This window comes from Antechinus flavipes, chromosome 3, assembly GCF_016432865.1.
Source record: "Antechinus flavipes isolate AdamAnt ecotype Samford, QLD, Australia chromosome 3, AdamAnt_v2, whole genome shotgun sequence".
NCBI classification, from domain to species: Eukaryota; Metazoa; Chordata; class Mammalia; order Dasyuromorphia; family Dasyuridae; genus Antechinus; species Antechinus flavipes.
This window is the reverse complement of record NC_067400.1, coordinates 623,707,640-623,733,598: the sequence shown is the minus strand read 5'-3', so window position 1 is coordinate 623,733,598 and position 25,959 is coordinate 623,707,640. Positions and strand designations below refer to the sequence as shown.

Sequence of the window (25,959 nt, the reverse complement as noted above, 5' to 3'; positions counted from 1 at the left end):
CAGTACTTCTCCCTGCATGTCTCAGGCAGTGCCTTGGACGGCAGTTCAGGCCCTCTCCCTGGGAGCTCCCCAGCTCCCAAATACCTGGCCTTCCTTTGCTGGGTCCCTTTCACCCCCTTATGGCCACATTTGGCAAAATCTTTCTGGCAGACGGCCTAAGCCCGGTTGAGGGTAATCACTAGTGCTGGAGGAGGATCCCTGGCAGAGAAGAAGCCAACTTTCCATGGCAGAATGGGAGGGTGAACACAACTTGTTCCCAAGGCCTTGAAGGAGGCAGGAGCCGGCTCAGTGGTAGCTTAGAGGTGGATCAGACCCGGAAGGTGCCACGGGCCTCTACGGAGTTATTCTTAAAAGTTTCCTATGACTCATACATGTTGGAGATTTTGTTTAATGTCTTTTATGTTTAAACTCACCTGGTGCAAAGGATCAATCATCAAATGGAAGAGGGGACCTGGAAACTTTGAAAACCCTTAAAGGAGAAAATCTGGTTCACCTCTGCCTCAGTGAGGGGCCCCGCCCCAAGAACCAAACATTGTTATCTGGGTGAGGTCAGCTCAGTCCTGAAACTCATTGAATTCAGTTCAATGAAGCTGAAACCCAGCAAAAAGCCTACCTGGGACCCCACCCACGAGCCCCCTTCAGCTTGTAGCCAAAACCTTTTATTATAAAAGTGTCAAACTAAAACCCTTTCCTTGCAGAGTTTCCAAACATGCCATGCTATGCTATGCTTGGCATGCCAAGGGCCTCTGCCCACTGAAATGCTTGTTCCAGTGTCATTGTCTTTTTATCCTCAACTATTTCCTTAATTAGACTTTAACCTTACTTCCAATCCCCATAATAAACCTCTTTTATCAATCCAGGTTTTCTGGTCTGTGAATTCCTTTACAGGGAGCCTCTGTGCTGCCAGAAGGGAGTCCCCAAAACTCCCTAACCTTGTGTCAATTCCTGAGGGGTTACAGGGGAGCCAAACACCTCCATTTGATTCCCTGAACCCTGAACCTGCCACTTGACCTTATTTAACTCCCTGACCACCAGAAACCCTAATTTCATTTGAGTTCCCAAATCTAAACCTCATCTAAACCTTGGGGATTCTTAGTGAATACGTTCCTTGTTTAGAAACTATAAATCCTAAACAGTCTCAGTTCTTGGGGTTGATGACCCTGCTCACCCTGATGGTTCTTAGAAAACTGGCAAGCTCACAAATGAAGGGGAGTCCACAGAGACCCAGGCAGGGGGCTGAGCTTGCTGTTGCCCACCCCTGCTGTTCTTAGCGCTTTGCTGGGCTGTGCTGTTTGATAGCTCCCCACCCCCCCATCCTCCCACTCTGTGAAAGGGGAAAAGAGTGGTGCACTCCCTCATTCTTGAAGTTTAGTTGATGAGGCTTCTTTCAGCTCCTCCCTCGTGCTCCACACACAGTAATGACCAGTTTTAGGTTTGCTGTGATGGTGAGTCCACAAAGCTTAGTTAACAGCTTTAGAATGTTCCCAATCACTAGAGAGCCTTAGTTGTGGTTTCCTCTTAATTTTCTAGTAAAGGTGAAAATAACTAACTCCCTAAATTCTGCAGCGGGTGAGCAGAGAGCAGAGCTCCTCATAAGCCCCGCAGGTTTGACACACTCTGTGCAGCTGAGGACTGATGTGCGGCAGGCTGACTACTTCTCTGCAACCAAGGCAGAGGATGGGACATGTTGACCTTTTAGACTAAGCAAGAGCTGCTAGCACATGGATGGACTAGATCTGGGAGTCGCCTGGGTGACCATGTAAGCATCGGGAAAGCATGTTTGACCGAAATTCAGTATAACTTTGGCAATGAATGCCTGGAACAGCAACAAGGCCCCAGAAAGTAGACAATTTGGCATTATTTTGTGGTGCACAGATTACCAGAGGGAGTTACTGTTTAATATTAACGTCTGGGTACAATGTAACAAGGGCATATCTTTTATGTAACTTAGGAACTCCTGGTGTTACTGCAACAGTAGCAGAAAGAGCGTTTAAACCCTGGCTCTCAGATCAATAAAGGAACTTGGAAATTCAATAATCAGAGTGCACCTGTAACTGTTCAGGAAGGCATTTCTTTGACCAACTTAGGGCATTTCTCTCCATTGCTGAGTTACTGACTTAATCATCAGCCAATCAAATTCAGAACTCAAAAGAATATCAGTTACAGGCCCAAGAGATTTTATCTCCAATTGAAAATTCTAGTCACAGCTTAGTGTAAAGGCCAGAACTCTGGAGAAGTATACTGGAAACAAGGTATTAACTCAGTGGAACCGATGAGATGATGGTTCTCTAGTTCACATATACTTAGTACCATGGAGATGTGATGATTCTCTAGTTCACACATACATAGTATGTTGTAATGATGTGATTGTAATAGGGTATTTAAGGGCTGAGAGAAGTGGGGACACAGTGAGTCAGAGTGAACAATCTTTTAAGGAGACAAAAAACTATTCCTGACCATCCTCATGGTGACCATCCTGCTGAGACCAAAGCCCATCCAAAGGACTTCCAGAAAGCTAGCCCAGACATTAAAGGACATTAGGGCTAGATACATTATTTTTTAAAAGTTTACCAGACTTACACACAGAAGAATATTGGATTTCAACTCCAGTTAATAACTGAGAGCGTGAATGAATATCCAAGGCCAGGTGGAAGATGTGCTTTGCTATCTCTATTTATTAATCTGAGTGCCAGGTTTATACTTTTAGTCTAGTGTTAGAATATTCTAGCTTTCTTCAGGTGACATCATAATATCATCCCATTAATCCCAGGATTGATGCACAATCCATACTTAGACATTTCAATATCCACCTTCACTATCCATACTAAGATACTTATGAACACAGAATTCTAAATTGCCTAGTTGTGATGCTCATCAACATCAACAAAATTGTATATAGTTGTGATGTTTCATCAATACCAAAGTACTTGTTCACACTGAGTAGTAAATAACAGAAATTATCACACTAATATATTTGCCTAAAGTATGCCTTTAATTCATTGTTAAGGAGCAAATAGTATAGTTAAAATGCCTTGTTCCTGTTGCATGGATTCTCCCAAATTTGCCCTGAACATGTCTTTTAAAGATTGTTGGAAGAGATGGTGAGCCAATATGGACTTGTTGCAATAGAGAGTGGGTCTCAAGTAATACCTAGACCAGTCTCCTATAGTTCATGGACTTATTGGCCCCCTATAACTCCCTCCTTTTTAAGTCATCCTACAAAGCACAAGGGACTAAGCCAATGAATATAAGACTAACACATGTAAGAGGAACAAAATGCAAAAGCACAGAAGTCAGATTCTTTACAAGATTTATCTTTTTTAATCACTGAAATATTCGGTTTGCTCTGTTATCAGTATCAATACAGCAATACTCCTTTTTGCTGTGTTTTCTGCCACGGCAGCTCATTCAGATCGAGGTTGAATTGAAGTTGGAATTATTTGAAGCCATGTCACATTGGTGGTATCATGATCCCATCTAGAGAGTTACATATACATCAGTGAATCTATTTTCACAAGTTAGCTGTGATTGAGTTTCCAAATTGTTTACACAATCCTTTAATCATATTAATGATTGTTCCATTAACTTTGATCTTTGTTTTATGCTCATTATCCATGTTAATTTGTTCTTTAAAACCTTATGATACATTTTTTGGTAATCCATTAGCAAATTAGGCAGTCTGAATAGATTCTGTTAGGAGCTGAAGCTGAAATAGCAAGTGATGTAATAATTGCTAAAGTTGCAAGAACTCCAGCAATGAGTAATCCAACAATTCTGTCTTTTCTAATTTTCCTTTCATATTATCTCAAATCTGTTCACCTGCTGACCTGTATTAACGATGATTAATTTTAGCGGGCTCCATCCCATAGAATGGATGCTCAATAATAAGAACCATAGTTAGAGAAGCAGAAGACATTGGGATAGAAATAAGACATTCAAATAAAACACAATTGTAACATTTTACACTATATCTTCCCAGAACCTTCCTGATTTGTATTTCAATGCCATTCCTTAAAACAGTATCTTTAGTTAGAAACATCTGTGGATATTTTAAAACATGTTGTACACTATATTATCAAGGGGCTTGAAAACATGATGAAATCCCATATCTGATCTGTGAAAATTTGTGCCATCTTAAATCCCAAATACACCCTAACAGGGGAACCATGCAGACATTGCATAATTTTGGGTCTATTCACCAATCAGTTCCACTTCTCCCCAATTCTGTGGGGTCCAATGTCCTTTGGGAGCCAGGGTGATGGTCTCATCTTCTGAAACTTTTTGCTGAGAATGGGCATAGAACTGAGTCACCTGCAAGGTCCCTGTCTTCTATGGAAGGGGGAAAGCTGGAATTGTTTGAAGTATTCAATGGCTGTCTAGTTCCTTGAAGCTAGCCAATGCAGCTGTAACTGACCAAATTCTAGAATAAAAATCAAATCTAACAAATAGAGGTTAGGATAATGTGATATAGAATGGCAAGTCCACAAAGACTGCTATAAGATGTAAGAGCCCAATGTAGATAGGCCAGCAGCCTTCCATGGAATGAAATATCTGTGTCACAAAATATACAATACAGACAAGTCTTAAAGATATTTCAATTTTAGTTTCAAAGAAACAATACAATAACAGGTAGGTCTTATAATCATAGTAAATTTTGGGATATAATAACTACCTATTTTTGGATCAAAAACCAGAAGTTATTACATATTTGAATTATGTTCATGGCTTGTGTTGACCAGCTGCTCTGATTATAGAAATTATTTATTATAGAAGGAAAATCCAGGGTTATGATAATACCCTCAGAACTAGTTCTTCAGGCCTCAGCCTGGGAGCATAACAAGACTGTTGTGCCCCAGTTTCCTTTTATTGTCCTGCCTCAGTTTCTCTAAATTGTCCTGCCTCAGTTTTCCTAAATTGTTCTGCCTCAGTTTCCCTAAATTGTTTTCCGTCAGTTTTCCTAAATTTTTCTGCCTCAGTTCCTTGAATTGTTCTGCCTCAACCCCCCTGGTTCCAATGCCCCTTTCCTGTTCATTAGGGCTGAGATAATCAGTGCTGTGAAGATCTAGCCAGTCTGGCATTCCAAAAGAAAAACTTTAGATGTCCTATTTCAGATACCTAATTGGTGTCCTCTATCTCTAAGTTTCAGACTTCCTGGCTCTAGTTGGACATCTCCTTTACTCCCAATTTATCAGAATTTATGGTCCTACCCCTCAACCTGTCAGAACCGAATTGATGGTCCCTGTCTCAAAATTCCTGAGGTCACCAATGCTCAGACTCCACCCCTGCCTTTGTCTACCCTGGTCTTAGAGCCACATATAAAAACCATTAGAATCTCACATTTGAAGCTGATGCCGATGCTGATGCTGATACTGATGCTGAATGCTTTGAGACGTCAGCCCTGGGACCAAAATGGATCCTTTGGTCCCAGAAAATCTCTCCCTCTCAGAAATCCAAATAAAATATTAAAACCTCTCTAATCTCTATCTTGCCTCAGTTTCTCTGGCATTACAATGACAAAATAAAGCATTCTTAGTTCACTTTGATAATATTCAGTTTTGTACAATTATAATAGTTTTACTTTATCAGACTCAGTAATAATCAGGTGGGTCCTTATTCAAAGAGACACAACTGGGGAACTGAGTCTGAAGGATCTCACCTTAAGCAGAAACTCCCAACTTTTGTCCAGATACAGACTTCTACCTGTTCAGGGTCACCTTTCTCTGAATAGCTTATGATCATTCTCTCCAGTGGTGGGTTATTGAATTAATGATTAAGCAATCAAATTCAGAACTCAAAAGAATATCAACTACAGGCCCAAGAGAGTTAATCTTATACTAATTGCCATTTAGGACTAGATAAAGTATTTTTTAAAAAGTTTACTAAAACTTAGACACATAGGACATTGTTTAACTTGTTTTATGTGTTAAAACTCATTGTGGTGCAGAGAATAAATCATTAAAGGAGCTCACACATTTTATATATATATATATATATATATATATATATATATATATATATATATATATATATATATATATATTACTATATCTCCTAAACAGACTCATCTCCCAGGGCTAACAAGCTTACTTATCCTGAAAGTTAAGAAAACTGGCAAATTTACAAATTAAGGCTAGTTGACAAAGGCCCAAGGGAAGGGGCTGAATTTTTATAACCCAACTCCCACTATTCTTAGTGTTTTTATGGGTTGTGCTATATACAGTAATTCTCAGATTTAGCTTTAAAATGCATAATGATAGTAGCTCCAAGTAACTTAGTTAATTTTGGATTTTTCCCAAGTAATAACCAAATAGTTTTAGTTGTAACTTCTTCTCAATTGTCTAGCGACTGTGAAAATATCTAATTCCCTAAATTGCATTTTCAAAATAATATAAAATCGGATTAACAAGGTTAAATAAACTTTCCATCTTCATTTAGTTAACAGATCTATTATGTCTCCAAACTGTAGAGCCGGGAAATTCTCAAGTAGGGTTTCCATTCCAGTAAATAATTTCCCTTGATGTTATAGGGAGAAAACAAGACAAAATTGTTTTTAAAATTGAAATAGAATAAATTTTAAAATTTATTTAACTTGAGGTCATGAGAGTTTCTAAAATTCAATTAAAATGTTCTAGACAAACTGAATTGCAATTTGGATATCCTCCAATTCACACAAATCATTCCTCTCTTTTGTCAGTCAGGAAAGAGTTAGGATGTGAATTGTTTTGTGATTGGGCCCTGAGAAGCCTGACTTCTCTGTCTTATCTGTGAAGATAACACAAAAGTAGCCTTTTTTTTTTTTTTTGGCAGCTTTTAAGTAGCCATGAATTGCTTTTCTGTTTTCCTAAATTTAGTGCAAATAGATTACAATTCATATATCCTTTTAGTAGGCTTTGATTAAAGCTCCTTTAAAATTGCTTTTATTATTTTTCTTTCTCTCCCTCTTACCCCTTCTTCTAGTTGGGGAAGAAGGGTGGGAAGAGGAAAGAGAAAGATTCTCTGCATTATCTTCCTTGGCCTAGTGAGGCCTTAATTTAGTTGAATTTGCTTAATTTACGTTACACACACCCAGAAGTTATTTATCTCAACATTGGCCTTGCATGTTGGTCACATCTAAATCTCTTTCCTTTATGTACTATCCTCCTACTCCTAGGAAGGCTTTAATTTAATTCAAATTGCTTCCAAATTACTTTACACACACACACACACACACACACACACACACACGCAAATCATTCATGTCAACATTGACATTGTATGTTGATCACATTTAAAAACTCATGTAAAATTATCAAATATGAAGTAATTACATCCAATAAACCTGTTAACATTCATATAGCATTTGTTTTTATGGTAAGCACTTTTGCAGTCATGTGATCTTTAAAACATAGATGTACTTCTCACACCATACCAAAACAAAGATGAAATGGGTATATGATTTGGGCATAAAGAAGAATACCATAAACAAGTTAGAAGAGCATGGGATAATTTACCTAAAAAAATCTTTGGAGAAGGGAGGGATTTATGGTCAAAGGGGAACTAGAGAACATTATGAAATTAAAATGGACAATTTTGATTCCATTAAATTAAAAAGGTTTTGAGCAAACCAAACCAACACAGCCAAGATTAGAAGGGAAGTCGAAAGCTGGCAAAATTTTTTTTTACAACCAGTGTTTCAGATAAAGGCCTCGTTTCTAAAATATATAAAGAACTGAATCGAATTCGTAAGCGTACAAGTCACTCCCTAGTTGATGAATAGTCAAAGGATATGAACAGGCAATTTTCAGATGAAGAAATTAAAACCATGGATAGTCATGAAAAAATGTTCTAAATTAGTATCGATTAGAGAGTTGCAACTGGGAACAACTCTGAGCTACCATCTCGCATCTTTCAGTTTGGAAAATATGAAGCAAAAGATAATATTAAAGGGCATGTGGGAAAACTGGGACTCTAATGCCTTGTTCGTGGAGTTGTAAGATGATTTAACCATTCTGGAGAGCAACTTGGAACTATGCCCAAAAGGTATCAAACTGAGCATACACTTTGATCCAGCAGTGTCCCTACTAGGTCTGTATCCCAAGGAAATCATAAAGGAGGGAAAAAGACCCGCCTGTGCAAAAATATTTGTAGTAGCTCTTTTTGTGGTGGCAAAGAATTGGAAATGGAGGGAAAGCCCATTCATTGGGGAATGGCTGAATAAGTTATGGCATATGAATGTAATGGACTATTATGGTCCTATAAAAAATGATGAATTGTTGATGTTAGAAAGGCCTGGAAAGAGTTACATGAACTGATGCTGAGTGAAAAAAGCAGAACCAGGAATACATTTTACATAATAAAAGCAATTGTGTGATGATCAAATATGAAAGACTTGGTTCTCAGTGTTACATTCAAGGCAATCCCAGTAAACTTTGGATAGCAAATGCCATTGAGGTACAGGTATGGAGACTGAATGTAAATCAACACATGCTATATTTACTGTTATTCTTTTTCTTCTAATTTTTTTTTTTGTGTTTTTTTCCTTTTTTTTCCTGATTTTTCTGTCCTACTCCTGATTCAAAAGGAAGTATGTAAAAAAAATAATGTACATATATAACCAAAAAATAATGTTTCTACATATAACCAGGAATTTTAAAAAAGCGTAGGTTTAACTGTATTTCCTGAAAATATTAACTATTTGGCCTTGGGGGTATCACAGTGTATACGATATTCTATCAAATATAGTCTGTTAGGCAATTTTTTGGGAGTGAAATTAGTATGTTTCCTCTGTTTTAGTATTTGGGTCTTATCAATTAAGGCAACCCCAGGGTGCAAATGCCTTCTTGTGAACGTCAGGAGCCGGGTCTGCAACTCCAGGCAGCGGCGTGAGGAGAGCTCAGGACGGAGAGCGTTTGTGGGCGGGGCCAGCGGAGGGCAGGCTTGTCCCGGGCGTGGGGAATCTGATTTGGGAGAGGTCGTGGGGGGAGGCAGGGGGTCCTGCTGCTGGTCAGGGTGGGCTTAGGGCCCCCAGAGCCATGATGGCCAAAGGCGTGCGGGAGGAGGCTCAGGTGGATGGCTCCTGCCGTACCCATGATGGGGATGGTGTAGACCCCCCAAATGCCGGGCCCTTCCTCTGTCTGGGAGTGGGCAGGACTCTGGGAGTCTTTGGGATTTGAGCCCTCAGTGCCCCCCAGCCCCGCCTTCCCCTTTGTCAGAAGATGCGGGAGCTCCCCCTGGGTGTCCCCTGCAGCTGTTCCAGGCTTCACCCAGCAGGACCCCCAGGAGGACGAGCACCAGCCCGGCCAGACTGAGGCGGATGACGTTGCCCACCGTGTAATCCTGGGCTGCAGGACCTGGGAGGGGAGAGAAGTCACTGGGAGAGGGACAAGGCCCCCCGATCTCGGGCCCCCATGGAGGGGGCAGGATTTCTCCCACCCCAGGCCCGGCCCCAGCCCCTGTCCCTGGGCTGGGAGTCCTGGTCACTCCTGGGCTAGGAGGCTGGGGAAGGGGCTGAGGGCGGGGCCCTGAGGGAAAAACCTGAAGGAGGGGCTGAGGCAGCTTCCTTCCCCTATTCCTCCCCCTCAGGGCTTCCTCTGCAGGCCCCTGAGTCAGGCCCAGGTCCCTCTTCCCCTGGCCCTCCCTTCCTCTCCTCCCCCTCCTTCTTTGTCTCCCGCCATGTTGGGAACAGCTCGGGGAGTGGGCAGAGCATGAAGCTTGTGGGGAGGAAGAACCGAGTTCAGATCCCACCTCAGCCACTTCCTCTCTGTGTGAGCCTGGCCATGCCAGGGATGGCAGAAGCAGAGCCCTGTTGGAATCCTTACAAAGTGTTAAGTCATTAGAGTTGATAGAGACAATAATTATCTAATTCAGCCCGGTCCAGTGTGATTGATCTGATCCTACAAGGAGATGTTATGGCCAGAAGAAACAAGACACTAAGTGGAACTGATGGAAACAATGCTTGTGTGCACACCTTTAGAGAGCTCATATAAGCAAGAAGCTCTTAGGGCCAGAGAGCACTCTGGGACAGACACGGAGCACTCTGGGAGATATAGAAGCCCACAAGCCCTCTCTCGGAGGCACAACCAGATTCATTCATCCCCCCAGGGTGGCTGGCCTCCTGCACTTCCCCCACTGAGACCAAGGCTGGTCTGAAAGGCTCTCCAGAAAGCTGCCCAGCCCCAGGCAAGGAGACAAGACTCAGAAGGAGCACTCTGGGAGATGGAGAGCGACAAGCCCTCTCTCGGAGGCAGGAGAGATTCTTTCTATCTTCTACCTTTGTGCTGGCTGGAGGCTGAAGAAAGCAGAGGCAAAGGACAACTGTAAGAGTTCTTGCAACCAAGCAGAGAGAGAGGCCTCTAAGAAAAACTAACTGGGCTGTTTTGGAGGAAGCAATAAAAGATCTGAACGTTTAGCACCGGGCTGCATTTGGGTGATTATTACTTGGAACAGAAACTAAGGCTGCCTCCAGAAAACCTCCCCAAGAAACCTGCTCCCAGAGAGAACCATCTTATATTATATAAAAGAAGAGAACACCACAGAGTCCCCTCCCCATAGTCCCTGCTGTGGCTGCGTGGGTGAGGGGGGAGACCCTGGGGACTGATGGGGAAGAAAGAGAAGGGACCCGGCTTGGCACTGCCTCATCCATCTCTGCTCCCACCTCTTCAACCCCTTTCTGGCAGCCGGGATCTTCCTCGTCCCCAGCTTGAAGTTCCTCCTGCCTGTGTCCCAGGCCTCCATCCCTCTTCACTCTCCAAGACAGGGGGGACTTGGCCCTGACTTAGGCTGCAGGAGCAGGAGAGGAGCAAAGACTCCCTCCCTGTGCTGAGGATGCCTGTTACTCACTGGGTGGGGAGGGGGTCAGAGTTTGGGGATTTCCAGGGTTGTGGGGGAGGGGAGGATCCTTTGAGGTTCCTGGAACAAAGAGGGAGAAGGGGGAGGGGCTCGTGGGTATTACTCTCCCCCACTGACTCACCTCTGGCCTCCTCAACCCCCTGTCCTGGGACCTGGAGATATTGTCTGTGTGGGTAACTGGACTGGCAGCCAATGGGGAGGGGTCTAGAGGGGCCAGGGAGCAGAGGCCCAGAGTCTGGGGCCTTCTCTGAGTCCAACCCATTGTCCAGACCCTCCCTTCCTCCCTCTGAGCCTCCCCCCTGCCCTCCTGGCCCCTGGAGGTCCCAGGACCAGGGAGGGAGCTTAGGAGGGCTGGGAGGGAGGGCTGGGGTCTCTTACCTGTGACCTTGAGCTCCAGGGGGTCACTGGGGAATGACCACTCATGGGGGGAGAGACTGTGAAAGCTGTAGCATCGGTACGTCCCTCCATGGGCAGGAGTCACGGCAGGGATGGGGAAATCGGCCTGAGAGCCCCATTTATGGAGCTGGGCCGGGGCTTTGGTGACTTGTTCTCCATCCTTGTACAGGGCAGAGCGGTCATAGCGATTCCCTGAATAGCACCGGAGGGTCTCGGCCTCTCCTTCGGCCACCGGGGAGCTGGGCCAGGCTGAGAGGGAGGGCGGGTCATAGCGGTCTGTGGGAGGAGGGGCGGAGTTAGGGCTGGAAGGCTTCTCCTGGGGGGGGCAGATCTGGCTGCTGGGGGGGCTGGCCTGGGCCTGCCTGGACCCCAGGATGGGCTGGAGAGTTAACTCAAATCCAGAAAAGGACAAATATTGCAGGTTTTGGGGTAGGAAAAGGGCCTTGGAAACCTCTGGGGGAAGAAAGGAAAGTGGCTGGTTGAGTAGGGGGAGGGAAAAAGCCAGAAGGAAGGAAGAGAGAGAAGGAAAGAGAGTGGGGAGAGACAGAGAGAGAGGGAGGAAGCGAGGGAGAGAGAGACAGGGAGGAAGAGAAGATGCAGAGAGTGACAGACAGAAAAAGATACAGAGACAAAGACAGGAGGCAAGGAAGAGAGAGTTTCAGATACAGAGAGACACAAATTTGGGTCAGTTCTGGGGAAGGAGCCATGGTCTGGGAGGCTTCCTCCCTGGTAGGGGGCTGGGAGCCCCAGTCCTTGGTCCCCTCTCATAGATTCTCTTCACTGAGGGGGTGAGTGTCCCAGTGGGGGCAGTTATGGCTGGTTATGACGGGAGTGGGCTGGCTACCACCCCCAAAGCAGAGGCTGCTCTCACTGTGGACAATAAGAGGCGTTTCTGGGATTCCCAGTTCCCTTCTACTCTGACTCCTACAGAGACCCCTGGGGCTGGAGTTACTATGAGCATTGTAATGTTCTTTGGTTTGGTTTTCCTGGGGGTCTCTGGGACAGCCTTTGTTTCAGCTCAGTAATCACCATAAGAACAGTCAGGTGTTAAAGTTCACATCCTCTATTATCTCCTTCACAATCTAGTTTCCTTTCCCGGGCCCCTGGGGCAAACCTTAGAGGCCTTCCCAAGCCTTGGTTTCAGTGGTGAAGCTAAGGGGAGCCGGCCAGCAGGATGGTGTGACATGGGATGAAGGAATCCCAGCCTCCGGCTCGCTTGTCTTCCCTGGCTCCCTCCAAGCCTCTCCGTCCCCCAGGAGCCCGACTGAGAGGGAATGGATCTCTCCTTGGTTCTGAGAGCTTGAGCTCCTGCCGCCGGTTCTCTTGTCTTTTCTGGCTCTCTGAATCTGAGGGCTTTCTGAGTCCCAGCTTCTAGGCTCTACACTGAGTATAACCAGCCATTATATCCTAGGGAACCATTATGCTGTAGGATGAGATCGGTGGTTCTCAAAGTATGGTCTAGAGAATCCTGGGGATCTCTGAAACCCTTTCACAGGGTCTAGACATTCAAAAATATTTTTATTTCCAATATGGTGAATGTCTATAAATATAATTCAGATAAACAAAAACGCTTTGGAGAGATCCTCAATCATTTTTAATAGGATAAAGATACTGAAAACAAAAGTTCCCGAATCACTGGATTAAATCAATCATATTGGACCATGCTGAACTAGCTAACCACTGTCTCCTCAATTCCACTGACTTAGTGCCTTGTAGGAATCTGTTTCAAGTTCAGACTTCCGGCCCAAAACAGAGGATCTCATGGCATGATGTAAAGGGCTTGGCACATAGTAGGTGCTGTAGAAAGCTGACTCCCCTTCCCCCACTTCTAGCCCCAGAGGGAGAGCAGAGGCAGGGATAAGGTAGAGAACAGAAGGGCAGGGTCAGAGGGCAGCTTGGGGCCAGGCGGGGCTGGGGAGGAGCTCAGGGGCTGCTGGGACCCCGAGCCAGCCCTGCCTGAGGGAAGGAGTGACCTGGACTTCCTCACCTGTGGCCACCAGCTCCAGGGGGTCACTGAGCTCTGACCAGAGGGACGCTGTTCTGTAGTGACAGAAGTAGATCCCTGTGTCATTCAGTGTCATCCGTGGGATGGAAAACTCGACCTCAACTTCCTCTGATTCCACATACTCGATACGTTTTAATTCACGGCCCAGCTTTTTCTCCAGAAAGTATTCAACAGCCCCCGGTGACCCCCGGCACCTGAAGGTCACCCTTCTCCCTAGGGGCCCCAGGGACCCATTCTCTGCCCTGAGGGAGGGTCTGGGGAGCTTGTCTGGAAGGGAATGAGAGGTGTCAGCTCCAGGGAATCCCCCTTGCTCTCTGCTCCCTGAACTGGGTCCCCCCTTCAAGCCCTGCCCATCCAGCCCAGACCCCCCCCCCCACCTCCCTCTCCTGGGGAGCTGTCTGCTCTGGGGGAGGAGGAAGGACTCACCTGCCTGTGCCCTCATCCTGTGGCCCAGACACAGCCCTGGCAGAGAAGACCCTGATTACTGTTGGTCAGTCCCCACACCCTTGCCACCCAGCCCCCCCGGAGCAAAGATCCAGGACCCAGAGCCTGGGCTCAAAGACACCCCCCCGGGGGCTTCCAGCTCCTCCCCTCTCCCCCATCTTTCTGGCTGATCTCTGACTTGTCAGGCCCCTTCTCCCACACAAAATGGGGGTGGGGCAGGCTGAACTTGGGGCTCTGTAAAGTCCCCTCCATCGTGGGGGCTTCTTAGGACTCACCGAGGCACAGCAAGGCAGAGAGGGCGGGGCTCATGGTGGTCCCAGTGGGAGGGGGGGCTTTAGGCCGACCTGGTTCGAGGCACAGGATGTGAGCAGGGCTGGCTCTGCCCTGAGGTTCCCAAACTTCCCCTTCCTCTTTGTGGGTACTGCCTCCTTGATGGCATGGGGGAGGGGTGGGGACAGTCACCTTGTGACAGATGGAGCAATTCTTGCTTTTTTGGTGTTAATTCTGGCCCCAGAACCTGAGAAAAATCCCCAGGTGATGAGGTCTAGATTTAGGGAACCAAAATGAGATGAGGGTTTCTGGTGGTCAGGGAGTTAAATGATAAGCTCTAGTGGCAGGTTCGGGGTTCAGGGAACCAAATGGAGAGGTTTGGCTTCCCTGCACCCCTTGGGATTCAGTGCAAGGGCAGGGAGTTTTGGGGACTCCCTTCTGGCGGGGCAGAGGCTCCCTGTAAAGGAATTCACAGACCTGAAAACTAGATTGGTAAAAGAGGATTATTATGGGGATTGGAAGTAAGGTTAGAAATCCTGACAGAGGCAGGAAGTTTGGCTGGGAAATAGGTGAGGATAAGGAGAGGATGACACTGGAAAGAATGTTATTCCAGCGGGCAGATGTATGGAAAATGGGGTTTTGCCCTGAGGATGCAGTTCTCAGTGGGCAGAAGGTCCTGGCAGAAAAGGGAGCTGCTGATGTCCGTCTGCAAAGATCTTAGTTGATGGAAGCTCGTTATATTCCTTGTCTTGGTAGAGGTGGGAAGCCCGAGCGGATCAGAACCGGTGGGAGCTGGGAGAGCCCGAGTTAGCTCAGATCTGGCCGGGGCTGGGACAAGCCCAGATCTCCTATTGGAATTCACAGGGATGCTTTTGACCAGGATTTGTGAATCAAAGGCTCCGGCATCCGGGAAGGACACTTGTCTGGGGAGGACATGGCTCAGCCAGGAGGGGCTGGGAATCTGAAAGGAATCCCAGATCAATAGGAAATACAGTTTCTTAAAGGGACCGCAACCTGCTTTACAGGGAAGCATGAGGTGTCAGCCTCACAGACCCCCTGCCCCCTCCCAATTGGCAGGTGTTGGACTCCCCAGTCTGTGAATCTTACCCTGGGGACCAGATCCTGTCCTCGGCTTGAAACCTGCTTGGGGAGCTGTTGCCTTAGGCCCCCAGAGTGGGGGGGGTCTGTTCTGGAGTTTCCCCAAGAACCTTATTGTCTCCAGCCCCATCCTCGGGCCGGCCTGGGCCTCTGCCTTCTGTGGATGGGAGGCCTGGGACTCCCAGCTGGCCACAGACTGGAGGCTCAGGTCCCAGGACAGGATTCCTCCTTTTGGGGTGTATGGGGCGCTCAGGGAGAAGCTGCTCCTCCAGTGCTCCAGCTGCTTATCTACTCTTGGGGTTCACAAGTCAGCCAATTGTTACCTGTGGCTCCAGGAAGCTGTGGCGCCCCCTGTGGCTGCTGGGCTGTGTGATTGGACCCAAACTTATTGGGGCTCAGGGCAAGGTTTGCAAAGTGCCTCAAAAGAATTGGAGCCTTAGCCCTTTTTCAAATCACAAAGTAAAGATTTTGGGACACTGCTGGGAGGAGACTCATTTCCCAAAGGGACTTTTAGCCATTAACAGGGAGGAAGACAAAGGTTAAGTTCCTTAGAGGAACTGGCCATTAAGAAGGGCAAGGATGCCTAAGGCAGGTGAGGGGCCTGGAGGGTTTGTGTCCTACATAATGGGGGCGTTTCTGATGAGGCCTCGGAGAACTGGGGACAAGTAGGTTCTTTTATGGGAGAAAAACAAGCTCAGAGGTTGCCATGGTAACCTGGCCATCTGATCTGCTACAGGATCTGGGCCCAGGAGAATCTTGTCAATGCAAGGAAGTGGAGAAGGCCCCAAAGCCCCACTCAAGAAGCAAAGGTTCATCTAAGGAGTCAGTGCTTCTCCCTGCGTGTCTCAGGCAGTGCCTTGGACGGCAGTTCAGGCCTCTCCCTGGGAGCCCCCCAGCTCCCGAACACCTGGCCTCCCTTTGCTGGGGCTCCTTTCACCCCCTCATGGCCACATCTGGCAAAACCTTTCTGGCAGATGGCCAATCCAGGTTGCAGGTAACCACTGGTGCTGGAGGAGAGTCCTTGGCAGAGAAGAAGCCAACTTTCCATGGCAGAATGGGAGGTGAACACCTCACCTTTATCCTCACCTATTTCCTTAACCAGACTTTAACCTTACTTGCAATCCCCATAATAAACCTCTTTTATCAATCTAGGTTTTCGGGTCTGTGAATTCCTTTACAGGGAGCCTCTGCACCGCCAGAAGGGAGTCCCCCAAACTCCCTACTCTTGTGCTGAATTCTGAGGGGTGGCAGAGGAGCCAAATCCTCTACCTTATTTGGTATAGATAGTTAAGGGGGACTACTAGACCTTATTGAACTCCCTGACGACCAGAAACCCTAATTTCATTTGAGTTCCCAAATCTAAACCTCATCAAAACCAGCTTGGGGATTCTTAGTGAACACGTTCCTTGTTTGGAAACTATAAATCCTAAACAGGCTCAGTTCTTGGGGCTGATGACCCTGCTCACCCTGATGGTTCCTAGAAACCTGGCAAGCTCACAAATGAAGGGGAGTCCACAGAGACCCAGGCAGGGGGCTGAGCTTGCTGATGCCCACCCCCGCTGTTCTTAGCACTTTGCTGGACTGTGCTGTTTAATAGTCCCACTTTCCCCCACTCTGTGAAAGGGGAAAAAAGTGCTGCACTCCCTCATTCTTGAAGGTTAGTTGATGAGGCTTCTTTCATCTTGTCCCTCATGCTCCACACACAGTAATGACCAGTTTTAGGTTTACCGTATCGATGAGTCCACAAAACTTAGTTAACAGCTTTAGAATGTTCCCAAGTAATAGCCAGAGAGCCTTAGTTGTGGTTTCCTCTTAATTTTCTAGTAAAGGTGAAAATAATTAACTCCCTAAATTCTGCAGCGGGTGAGCAGAGAGCAGAGCTCCTAATAAGCCCTGCAGGTCTGACACACTCTGTACAGCTGAGGACTGATGTTCGGCAGGCTGACTACTTCTCTGCAACCAAGGCAGAGGATGGGACATGTTGACCTTCTAGACTAAGCAAGAGCTGCTAGCACGTGGATGGACTAGATCTGGGAGTCACCCATGTGACCATGTAAGCATCGGGAAAGCATGTTTGCCCAAAATTCAGTATAACTTTGGCGATGAATGCCTGGAACAGCAACAAGGCCCCAGAAATAGACAATTTGGGATTATTTTGTGGTGCACAGATTACTGTGGGTAGTTACTATTTAATATTAATGTCTGGCTACAATGTAACAACATCATATCTTTTATGTGATTTAGAAAGACCTGATGTTACTGCAACACGAGCAGAAAGAGCGTTTAATCCCTGGCTCTCAGATCAATGAAGAAACTTGGAAATTCCATAATCAGAGTCCCCCGTGACCGTTCAGGAAGGCGTTCCTCTGACTAACTTAGGGCATTTCTCTCCATTGCTGGGTTACTGACTTAATCATCAGCCAATCAAATTCAGAACTCAAAAGAATATCAGTTACGGTCCCAAGAGATTTTATCTCCAGTAACAAATTCTAATCGCAGCTTAGGGCTAGTTACATTATTTTAAAAAGTTTACCAGACTTATACATGGAGGAGTGTTGGAGTCCAACTCCAGTTAATAACTGAGAGTGTGAATGAATATCCAAGGCCAAGTGGAAGATGTGCTTTGCCATCTCTATTTATTAATGTGAGTGCCAGGGTTATTATGCTTTTAGGCTAGTGTTACAATATTCTAGCTATCTTCAGGTGACATCATCTACCTCCCAGGGTTAATGGACAATCTGTCTTCCTGGATTTAAGGTATTTTGTTTGCAGCTCCAGCTTGAGGAGAAATAAGCAAACGTGCCCATCGTTCGACTGGGGCTAGTCCTGGGAATGGTTTCCTATCATTCTGAGTGATATTCAGACTCCCAATGTCACCTGAAGATAGCTAGAAAAACTGGAACCTTTCCCAGTAAGATCTGGAGTGAAGCAAGGTTGCCCACTATCACCATTATTATTCAATATTGTATTAGAAACACTAGCCTCTGCAATAAGAGTCGAGAAAGAGATTAAAGGAATTAGAGTAGGCAGTGAGGAAACCAAACTATCACTCTTTGCAGATGATATGATGGTATACCTAGAGAACCCCAGAGATTCTACTAAAAAGCTATTAGAAATAATTCATAATTTTAGCAAAGTAGCGGGATACAAAATAAATCCTCACAAATCCTCAGCATTTTTATACATCACCAACAAAATCCAACAATAAGAGATACAAAGAGAAATTCCATTCAAAATAACTGTTGATACCATAAAATAGTTGGGAATCTATCTACCAAAGAAAAGTCAGGAATTATATGAGCAAAATTACAAAAAAGTTTCCATACAAATTAAGTCAGAGTTAAATAATTGGAAAAATATTAAGTGCTCTTGGATCGGCCGAGCGAATATAATAAAGATGACAATACTCCCTAAACTAATCTATTTATTTAGTGCTATACCAATCAGACTTCCAAGAAAATATTTTAATGACCTAGAAAAAATAACAACAAAATTCATATGGAACAATAAAAAGTCAAGCATCTCAAGGAAATTAATGAAAAAAAAAATCAAATGAAGGTGGCCCAACTGTATCTGATCTAAAACTAAATTATAAAGCAGCAGTCACCAAAACCATTTGGTATTGGCTAAGAAATAGATTAGTTGATCAGTGGAAAAGGTTAGGTTCACAAGACAGAATAGTCAACTATAGCAATCTAGTGTTTGACAAACCCAAAGATCCTAACTTTTGGGATAAGAACGAATTTATTCCTTCTGTGTTTTTTGGAGATGAATGGGATAAACTCAGTGAAGACATTTCATGGAAATGTGGCCTTCACTTATGCCCTAGCTATGACTTGAGACTTTGCAATAACAGGTTGAAGTATAGCTCGAAGCTGCAGGTGTTCAAGTGTCTTAGATGAACATTTCCTTCCCTGTTCCCCAACCTCTTCATTAGCATTTAAGCACCTAATGGTTAAAGAGTTTGTTATTTACTAGTAATCTTTTGTTCCTGGGATAGACTTTCTGCATTTAGGGTGTAAGCTTGGACTCCCCTAGAAAGTGGCAGAACAGTTGGGGGAGTGCTGCGCATAGGGGCTATAAATTTTGAGTTTTGCAGCTTGTGCTTTGCATTCCTCTACTGAAACCTTGTCTGTTGGGAGTTGCCCTTCCTCCCCAAATGGTAATAAATCCTTATTTTTTTCTTTTTCCCTTGCGAGTCTCTGATATGAATTGGTATGAAAGTTGCTGTCCCACACACAGAACTAGTTTTTTCAGCCCAAGTCTTTTGCTGCCTGGAATTTTAGACCCGACTTCTAGATGTTTAACATATCTTTCCGTTTTGTCCCAAATAGCTTGGGTTTGAGACCCAAAGTGGTCAGAGAAGCTTGTTGGGGATGCTGTCATGACAGTATTCTCAGCTTTCAAGCTCCTGATCTTCCTCAACTCTGCCAGATTTAAGAGCAAGCACTCATTTTTCCTCACCCAAAGCCATACACTCATGGGACCACACTTTCTCTCTTTTATTTCTTATTTTTAACACACATTGTTTTATGAATCATGTTGGGAGAGAAGGATCAGAGCAAAAGGGAAGAAACAAAAAAAATAGGAGAGATAAAATAATGGAAAAAAAAGAAGTGAACATGGCATGTGTTGATTGACATTCAGTCTCCTTAGATTTTTTCTGGGTGCAGATGGCATTTTCTGTGCAAAGTCTAGTGGGATGTCTCTGGATCACTGCACCACCGAGAAGAACAAGTCTTTCAGAGTTGATCGTGGCACATCTTGCTGCAATGTATCCCTGGTTCTGCTTGTCTGGCTCACCATCAATTAGTGTAAATCTTCCCAGGACTTTCTAAAATTGGCTGATTCATCAGTTTTTATAGAGCAATAATATTCCACAACCTTCATGTACCACAGCTTGTCCAGCCATTCCCCAACTGCTGGGCATCGACTTATTTTCCAATTCTTTGTTACCACAAGAAGAGCTGCTACCAACATTTTTGCACAAGAACGTTGCTTTATTTAAGGTTCTTTCAAAAAATACACTATGCTCTTGTGGGGGGGCAAGGTTACCATATTTATAGATGCAGGACTGAGCCTTTTATTTTTTATCTAGAAGCAAAGAGTCCCTCCCTCATCACCCCAACTGTCTGGGGAGGACAATGTTAACACACTTCCTGGTCCTCTCACTGCATGTTTCTCTTGGACATGTTAGCCCTCCCTCATCAGGCAATCCATGTTCGAAATGGCAGAAGCTCCCCCTTCGGGGTTGCCCATGACTCCTTAAGCACGCCCACTCAGTGCTTGCAGTTGCCTTTCCTCCCTTCTTGTTCTGGGGTGATTTTTGTCAGTTTATGAGTTCAGTGGTTCGAGAGCTTCTTTTATACAACTAACTGGGTCAGCGGATGTGACCTTTGTCTTGGTCCCTATATGGAAATACAATTCTATATGTTGCTCACAAATGCCTTTTAGCTTCAAGCCCTCCCGGTCTCTATCCCTCAGTGGGCAAGGAGGGCCCCAAGCTGCCTATGGGAGGCTGGGCTGCCTTCCCTCCAGATGCCAATTCCACAGTGAATAAGCTCAGCCAATAGCAAAGAACCATTTATGCAGGTGAACGGCAGCACGGAACGGAGAGAAGGGATCCATGGGAGCACATGGGGCAGGTAAACGGGTAAAGGTCTTTCTCCCTCTGGGAAGGAGGTGGCTCAGCTCAGCCAGAAGGAGAGCTGAGTCTCAGCCAAGGGGAAATTCCCCCAGGACCCAGTGGAGACGGGCAGCTCCTGTCCTGGGTGCTTCTTCCTGGCAGGGGCTGGAATGGTGCCTTTCTCCAGCAGCTGGATGTCAGAAGAGTGGATGTCTCTTCTCTCCCCTCCTCTTCCCCCCCCCCCCCACTGACGCCAATCACATCTCCCCCAGGCAGGGCCATGGAGCAAAATCTGGACCTTTGAGGAGAGAATCAGGACCAGTGGCCCTTTGGGGGAAGGGCGCCCTCTGGGGGCACTGGTGGTCACGGGCAAGGGGCACGTTGAGCATCTGAGACAAGAGCCTCGGGCTGTGATGAAGCAGCTCCAGGTGGCAGCGAGGGCAGCGCCTTTAGATCCCACAGGAAGGTTGACTCGGGTCACAGGGACCCTGGGGTGCAAATGCCTTCTTGTGAACATCAGGAGCCGGGTCTGCAACTCCAGGCAGCAGAAGTGAGGAGGGCTCGGGGCAGAGAGCGTTTGTGGGCCAGGCCAGCGGAGGGTGGGCTTGTCCCGGGCGTGGGGAATCTGATTTGGGAGAGGTCGTGGGGGAAGCAGGGGGTCCTGCCGCTGGTCAGGGTGGGCCTAGGGCCCCCAGAGCCATGATGGCCAAAGCTGTTCGGGAGAAGGCTCAGGTGGATGGCTCCTGCCGGACCCTTGATGGGGATGGTGTGGACACTCGCCACCCAATGATGAGACTGGTGTAGACCCCCCACATGCTGGACCCTTCCTCCATCTGGGTGTGGGCAGGACTCCGGGAGTCTTTGGGATCCGAGCCTTCAGGGCCCCCCAGCCCCGCCTTCCCTTCTGTCAGAAGATGCGGGAGCTCCCCCTGGGCGTCCCCTGCAGCTATTCCAGGCTTCAGTCAGCAGGACCCCCAGGAGGACAAGCACCAGCCCGGCCAGACTGAGGCGGATGACGTTGCCCACCGTGTAATCCTGGGCTACAGGACCTGGGAGGGGAGAGAAGTCACTGGGAGAGGGACAAGGCCTCCCGATCTCGGGCCCCCATGGGGGGTGCAGGATTCCTCTCATCCCAGGCCCAGCCCCAGCCCCTGTCCCTGGGCTGGGAGTCCTGGTCACTCCCTAGCAGAGAGGCTGGGGAAGGGGCTGAGGGCGGGGCCCTGAGAGAGAAGCCTGAGGGAGGGGCTGAGGGCTCCCCACTTCCTCGTCCCCCTCAGGGCTTCCTCTGCAGGCCCCCGAGTCAGGCCCAGGTCCCTCTTCCCCCTGCCCTCACTTCCTCTCCTTCCCCTTCTTCTTCATCTCCCACCATATTGGGACCAGCTCGGGGAGTGGGCAGAGCATGAAGCTTGGGGGGAGGAAGAGCCGAGTTCAGATCCCACCTCAGCCACTTCCTCTCTGTGTGAGCCTGGCCATGCCAGGGATGGCACAAGCAGAGCCCCCTCCCCATAGTCCCTGCTGTGGCTGCGTGGGTGGGTGGGGGGAGGCCCTGGGGACTGATGGGGAGGAGAGAGAAGGGAGCAGGTTGGGGCTGCCTCATCCATCTCTGCTCCCACCTCCCCAGCCCCTTCCTGGCAGCCGGGATCTTCCTCCTTCCCAGCTTGGAGTTCCTCCTGCCTGTGTCCCAGGCCTCCATCCCTCCTCACGCTCCGAGACAGGGGGACCCAGCTGTGGCTTAGGCTGCAGGAGCAGGAGAGGAACAGAGACTGTCCCTGTGCTGAGGATGCCTGTTACTCACTGGGTGGGGAGGGGGTCAGAGCTTGGGTGTCTCCAGGGCTGTAGGGGAGGGGAGGATCCTTTGAGGTTCCTGGAACAAAGAGGGAGAAGTGTGAGGGGCTTGTGGGTATTACTCTCCCCCACTGGCTCAGCCCTGGCCTCCTCAACCCCCTTTCCTGGGACCTGGAGATATTGTCTGTATGTGGGTAACTGGACTGGCAGCCAATGGGGAGGGGTCTAGAGGGGCCAGGGTGCAGAGGCCCAGGGTTTGCCTTCTCTGAGCATGACCCATTGTCCAGACCCTCCCTGCCTCCCTCTGAGCCTCCCACCTGCCTTCCTGGCTTCTGGGGCAGGGCCCTGAGCAGATAGTATAGTACCCCAGGACCAGGGAGGGAGCTTAGGAGGGCTGGGAGGGAGGGGGAGGGCCGGGGTCTCTCACCTGTGACCCTGAGCTCCAGGGGGTCACTGGGGGATGACCACTGATAGGGGAAGCGACTCTGAAAGCTGTAGCATCGGTACGTCCCTCTGTGGGTGGAGTTCACAGCAGGGATGGAGAAATCGGCCTGAGAGCCCTGAGCAAGGAGCTGGGCCGGGGCTTTGGTGACTTGTTCTCCGTCCTTGTACAGGGCAGAGCGGTCATGGCGATTCCCTGAATAGCACCGGAGGGTCACGGCCTGTCCTTCGGCCACCGGGGAGCTGGGCCAGGCCGAGAGGGAGGGGGGGCCATAGCGGTCTGTGGGAGGTGGGGCCGGAGTTAGGGCTGGAAGGCTTCTCCTTGGGGGGGGGCAGATCTGGCTGCTGGGGGGGCTGGCCTGGGCCTGCCTGGACCCCAGGATGGGCTGGAGTTTTAATTCACATCCAGAAAAAGCAAATGTTCCAGGTTTTGGGGTAGAAAAAAGAGCCTTAGAAACCTCTGGGGGAAAAAAGGAAAGGGGATGATTGAGTAGGGGGAGGGAAACAGCCAGAGGGAAGGAAGAGAGAGAAGGAAAGAGAGTGGGGAGAAACAGAGAGGGGGAGGGAGGGAGGGAGGAAGGGAGAGAGAGAGACAGAAACAGAAACACCCCCCCTCCCTGTGCCTAGGTCTGAGCTGGGGGAGGACCCAGAGTAGCAGCCCGCCCCTCTACTCTCCTCTGTCTTGAGAGGGTCAGGGCTGGGAGGGGGAGATGGCCCACCAGCTCTGTCTGGACTCCTGAGCCCCGAGCTGAACCTCCTGCCTCTGCTTTGTCCCCAAATGGGACCTGACTGAGGCAGCTGGAGGTGCAGAGGCCAAAGCCCTGGCCTGGAGTGAGGAGAGCAAATCCAGCCTCAGACACTTTCCAGCAAGATGATCCTAGGCTAGTCACTTCCTCTCTATTCACCTCAGTTTTCCCACCTGTAAGATGGGATTCAGCTGGCAGTTATTGTGAGGCTCTCATGGTATAATAATGTAACATGCTTGGCACACAGTAGGTGCTGCATAAATGCTGACTCCCTTCCCCCACTTCTAGCCCCAGGGGAGAGCAGAGGCAGGGAGAGGGTAGAAGGCAGAGGGGCAGGGTCAGAGGGCAGCTCGGGACCAGGCTGGGCTGGGGAGGAGCTCAGGGGCTGCTGGGACCCCGCGCCAGCCCTGCCCGAGGGAAGGAGTGACCGGGACTTCCTCACCCGTGACCACCAGCTCCAGGGGGTCACTGAACTCTGACCAGTTGGACTCTTTTCTGTAGCGGCAGGAGTAGTTCCCTGCGTGATTCAGTGTCATCCGTGGGATGGAAAACTCGACCTCATCTTCCTGTGATGGCTCAGAGTCGATATGTCGGAATTCAGATCCCACATATTTCTCCAGAAGGTATTCAACAGCCCCCAGTGACCCCCGGCACCTGAAGGTCACCCTTCTCCCGAGGGGCCCCAGGGACCCATTCTCTGCCCTGAGGGAGGGTCTGGGGAGCTCGTCTGCAAGGGAATGAGAGGTGTCAGCTCCAGGGGATCCCCCTGTCTATGCTCCCCCGAACTGGGTCCCCCATTCAAGCCGTGGATCCCCCCCACCTCCCTCTCCTGGAGAGCTGTCTGCTCTGGGTGGGGGGAAGGGGAGGAAGAGAGAGGTGGGGAGGGGGAAGGACTCACCTGCCTGTGCCCTCATCCTGTGGCCCAGACACAGCCCTGGCAGAGAGGACCCTGATTACTGTTGGTCAGTCCCCACACCCTCCCCACCCAGGCCCCCCAGAGCAAGGAGACAGGACCTAGAGCCTGGCTCAGAGACCCCCCCTTCCAGCTCCTCCCCCCTCCCCCATCTTGCCAGGCCCCTTCTTCCCCACAAAATGGGGGTGGGGCGGGCGGGACCTGGGGCTCTGTAACGTCCCCTCCATCGTGGAGGCTTCTTAGGACTCACCGAGGCACAGCAGGGCAGAGAGGGCGGGGCTCATGGTGGTCCCAGTGGGAGGGGGGCTGCTGGCTGACCCGGACCGAGGCACAGGACGCGAGCAGGGCTGGCTCTGCTCTGAGGTCACCAAACTTCCCCTTCCTCCTTGTGGGTGCTGCTTCTTTATGGCCCCACACTGTGGGGGAGGGATGACGGCGGTCACCTTGTGACAGATGGAGCAATTCTTGCTTTTTTGGTGCTGATTCCGGCCTCAGAACCTGGGAGAGATCCTCAGGGAAGTGTGAGGTGTCAGCCTCAGTGTGTCCCCCGCCCCCTCCCAATTGGCAGGAGTTGGGCTCCTTGGGGTCTGTGAATCTGACCCTGGGGACCAGACCCTGCCCCAGCCCTGGCTCTCTGAGACTGGGCTCAATCCCCAGCCCAGCAGAGGCTTCCCGGGTGCTGGTCACTAAGGGGTTAAAGTAAAACCTCCAAATAACAGGCTGTTGGGGGAGCTGCTGCCTTAGGGCCTCGGAGCATCTGATCTGAATTTTCCCCAAGAACCTTATTGGCTCCAGCCCATCCTCGGGCCGCCTGGGCCTCTGCCTTCTGGGGATGGGAGGCCTGGGACTCCCCGCTGGCCCCAGAATGGAGGGTCAGGTTCCAGGACACGATGCCTCCTTTTGGGGTGTATGGGGCGCTCAGGGAGAAGCTGCTCCTCCACTGTGAGGGCTCCCCATCTACCCTTGGGGTTCACAAGTCAGACAATTGTTACCTGTGGCTCCAGGAAGCTGCGGCGCCCCCTGTGGCTGCTGGGCTGTGCGATTGGACCCCAAACTTATTGGGGCTCAGGGCGAGGTTTGCAAGGTGCCTCAAAACTATTGGAGCCTTAGCCCTTTTTCAAAGCCAGAGGCAAAAATTTTGGGACACTGCTGGGAGGAGACTCATCTCCCAAAGGGACTTTTAGCCATTAACAGGGAGGAAGACAGAGGTTAAGTTCCTTAGAGGAAGCGGCCATTAAGAAGGGCAAGGATGCCTAAGGCAGGCGAGGGGCCTGGAGGGTTTGTGCCCTACACAATGGGGGCGCTTCTGATGAGGCCTCGGAGAAGGGGGGACAAGTAGGTTCTTTTATGGAGGAAAAACGAGCTCAGAGGTTGCCATGGTAACCTGGCCATCTGACTGACCACAGGA

At 48.6% G+C, this 25,959-nt stretch overlaps 2 protein-coding genes across 4 annotated transcripts in view; both read right to left on the bottom strand.

Moving 5' to 3' along the window:
* The window catches only part of LOC127556503 (platelet glycoprotein VI-like), a 73,412-nt gene that overhangs the window by 17,534 nt on the left and 29,919 nt on the right, over positions 1-25,959 (bottom strand). The window contains exon 7 of one of the 3 annotated variants that reach the window (XM_051989698.1): positions 21,154-21,540. The exons of 1 other annotated variant lie outside the window; for it this stretch is intronic. Coding sequence is in view for 1 of the 2 variants with exons in the window: in XM_051989699.1 (XP_051845659.1) it covers positions 10,811-10,887 (77 nt within the window). In the remaining variant the exon portion in view is untranslated. Of the gene's footprint in view, positions 1-10,662; positions 10,888-21,153; positions 21,541-25,959 lie in introns of those variants that run through there. One more of the 3 variants, XM_051989699.1, reaches the window with a different exon arrangement.
* Positions 9,051-24,924, bottom strand: LOC127556506 (leukocyte immunoglobulin-like receptor subfamily A member 5). Its single transcript, XM_051989702.1, has 5 exons — positions 24,802-24,924; positions 13,655-13,690; positions 13,211-13,495; positions 11,206-11,499; positions 9,051-9,329 (listed from the first exon to the last, which is right to left on the bottom strand). Exons 1-5 carry the CDS (start codon positions 24,833-24,835, stop codon positions 9,157-9,159), a joined length of 822 nt encoding a protein of 273 aa, XP_051845662.1. The 5' UTR covers positions 24,836-24,924; the 3' UTR covers positions 9,051-9,156.

Coding starts and splice junctions, on each gene's coding strand:
- LOC127556506 (XM_051989702.1), bottom strand. CDS start 24,835: ATGAGCCCCGCCCTCTCTGCCCTGCTGTGCCTCG. Junction 13,496..13,654: donor CAGGATGAGGGCACAGGCAG/GTGAGTCCTTCC, acceptor ATTCCCTTCCAG/ACAAGCTCCCCAGACCCTCC. Junction 11,500..13,210: donor CCTGGAGCTGGTGGCCACAG/GTGAGGAAGTCC, acceptor CTCCTCCCACAG/ACCGCTATGACCCGCCCTCC.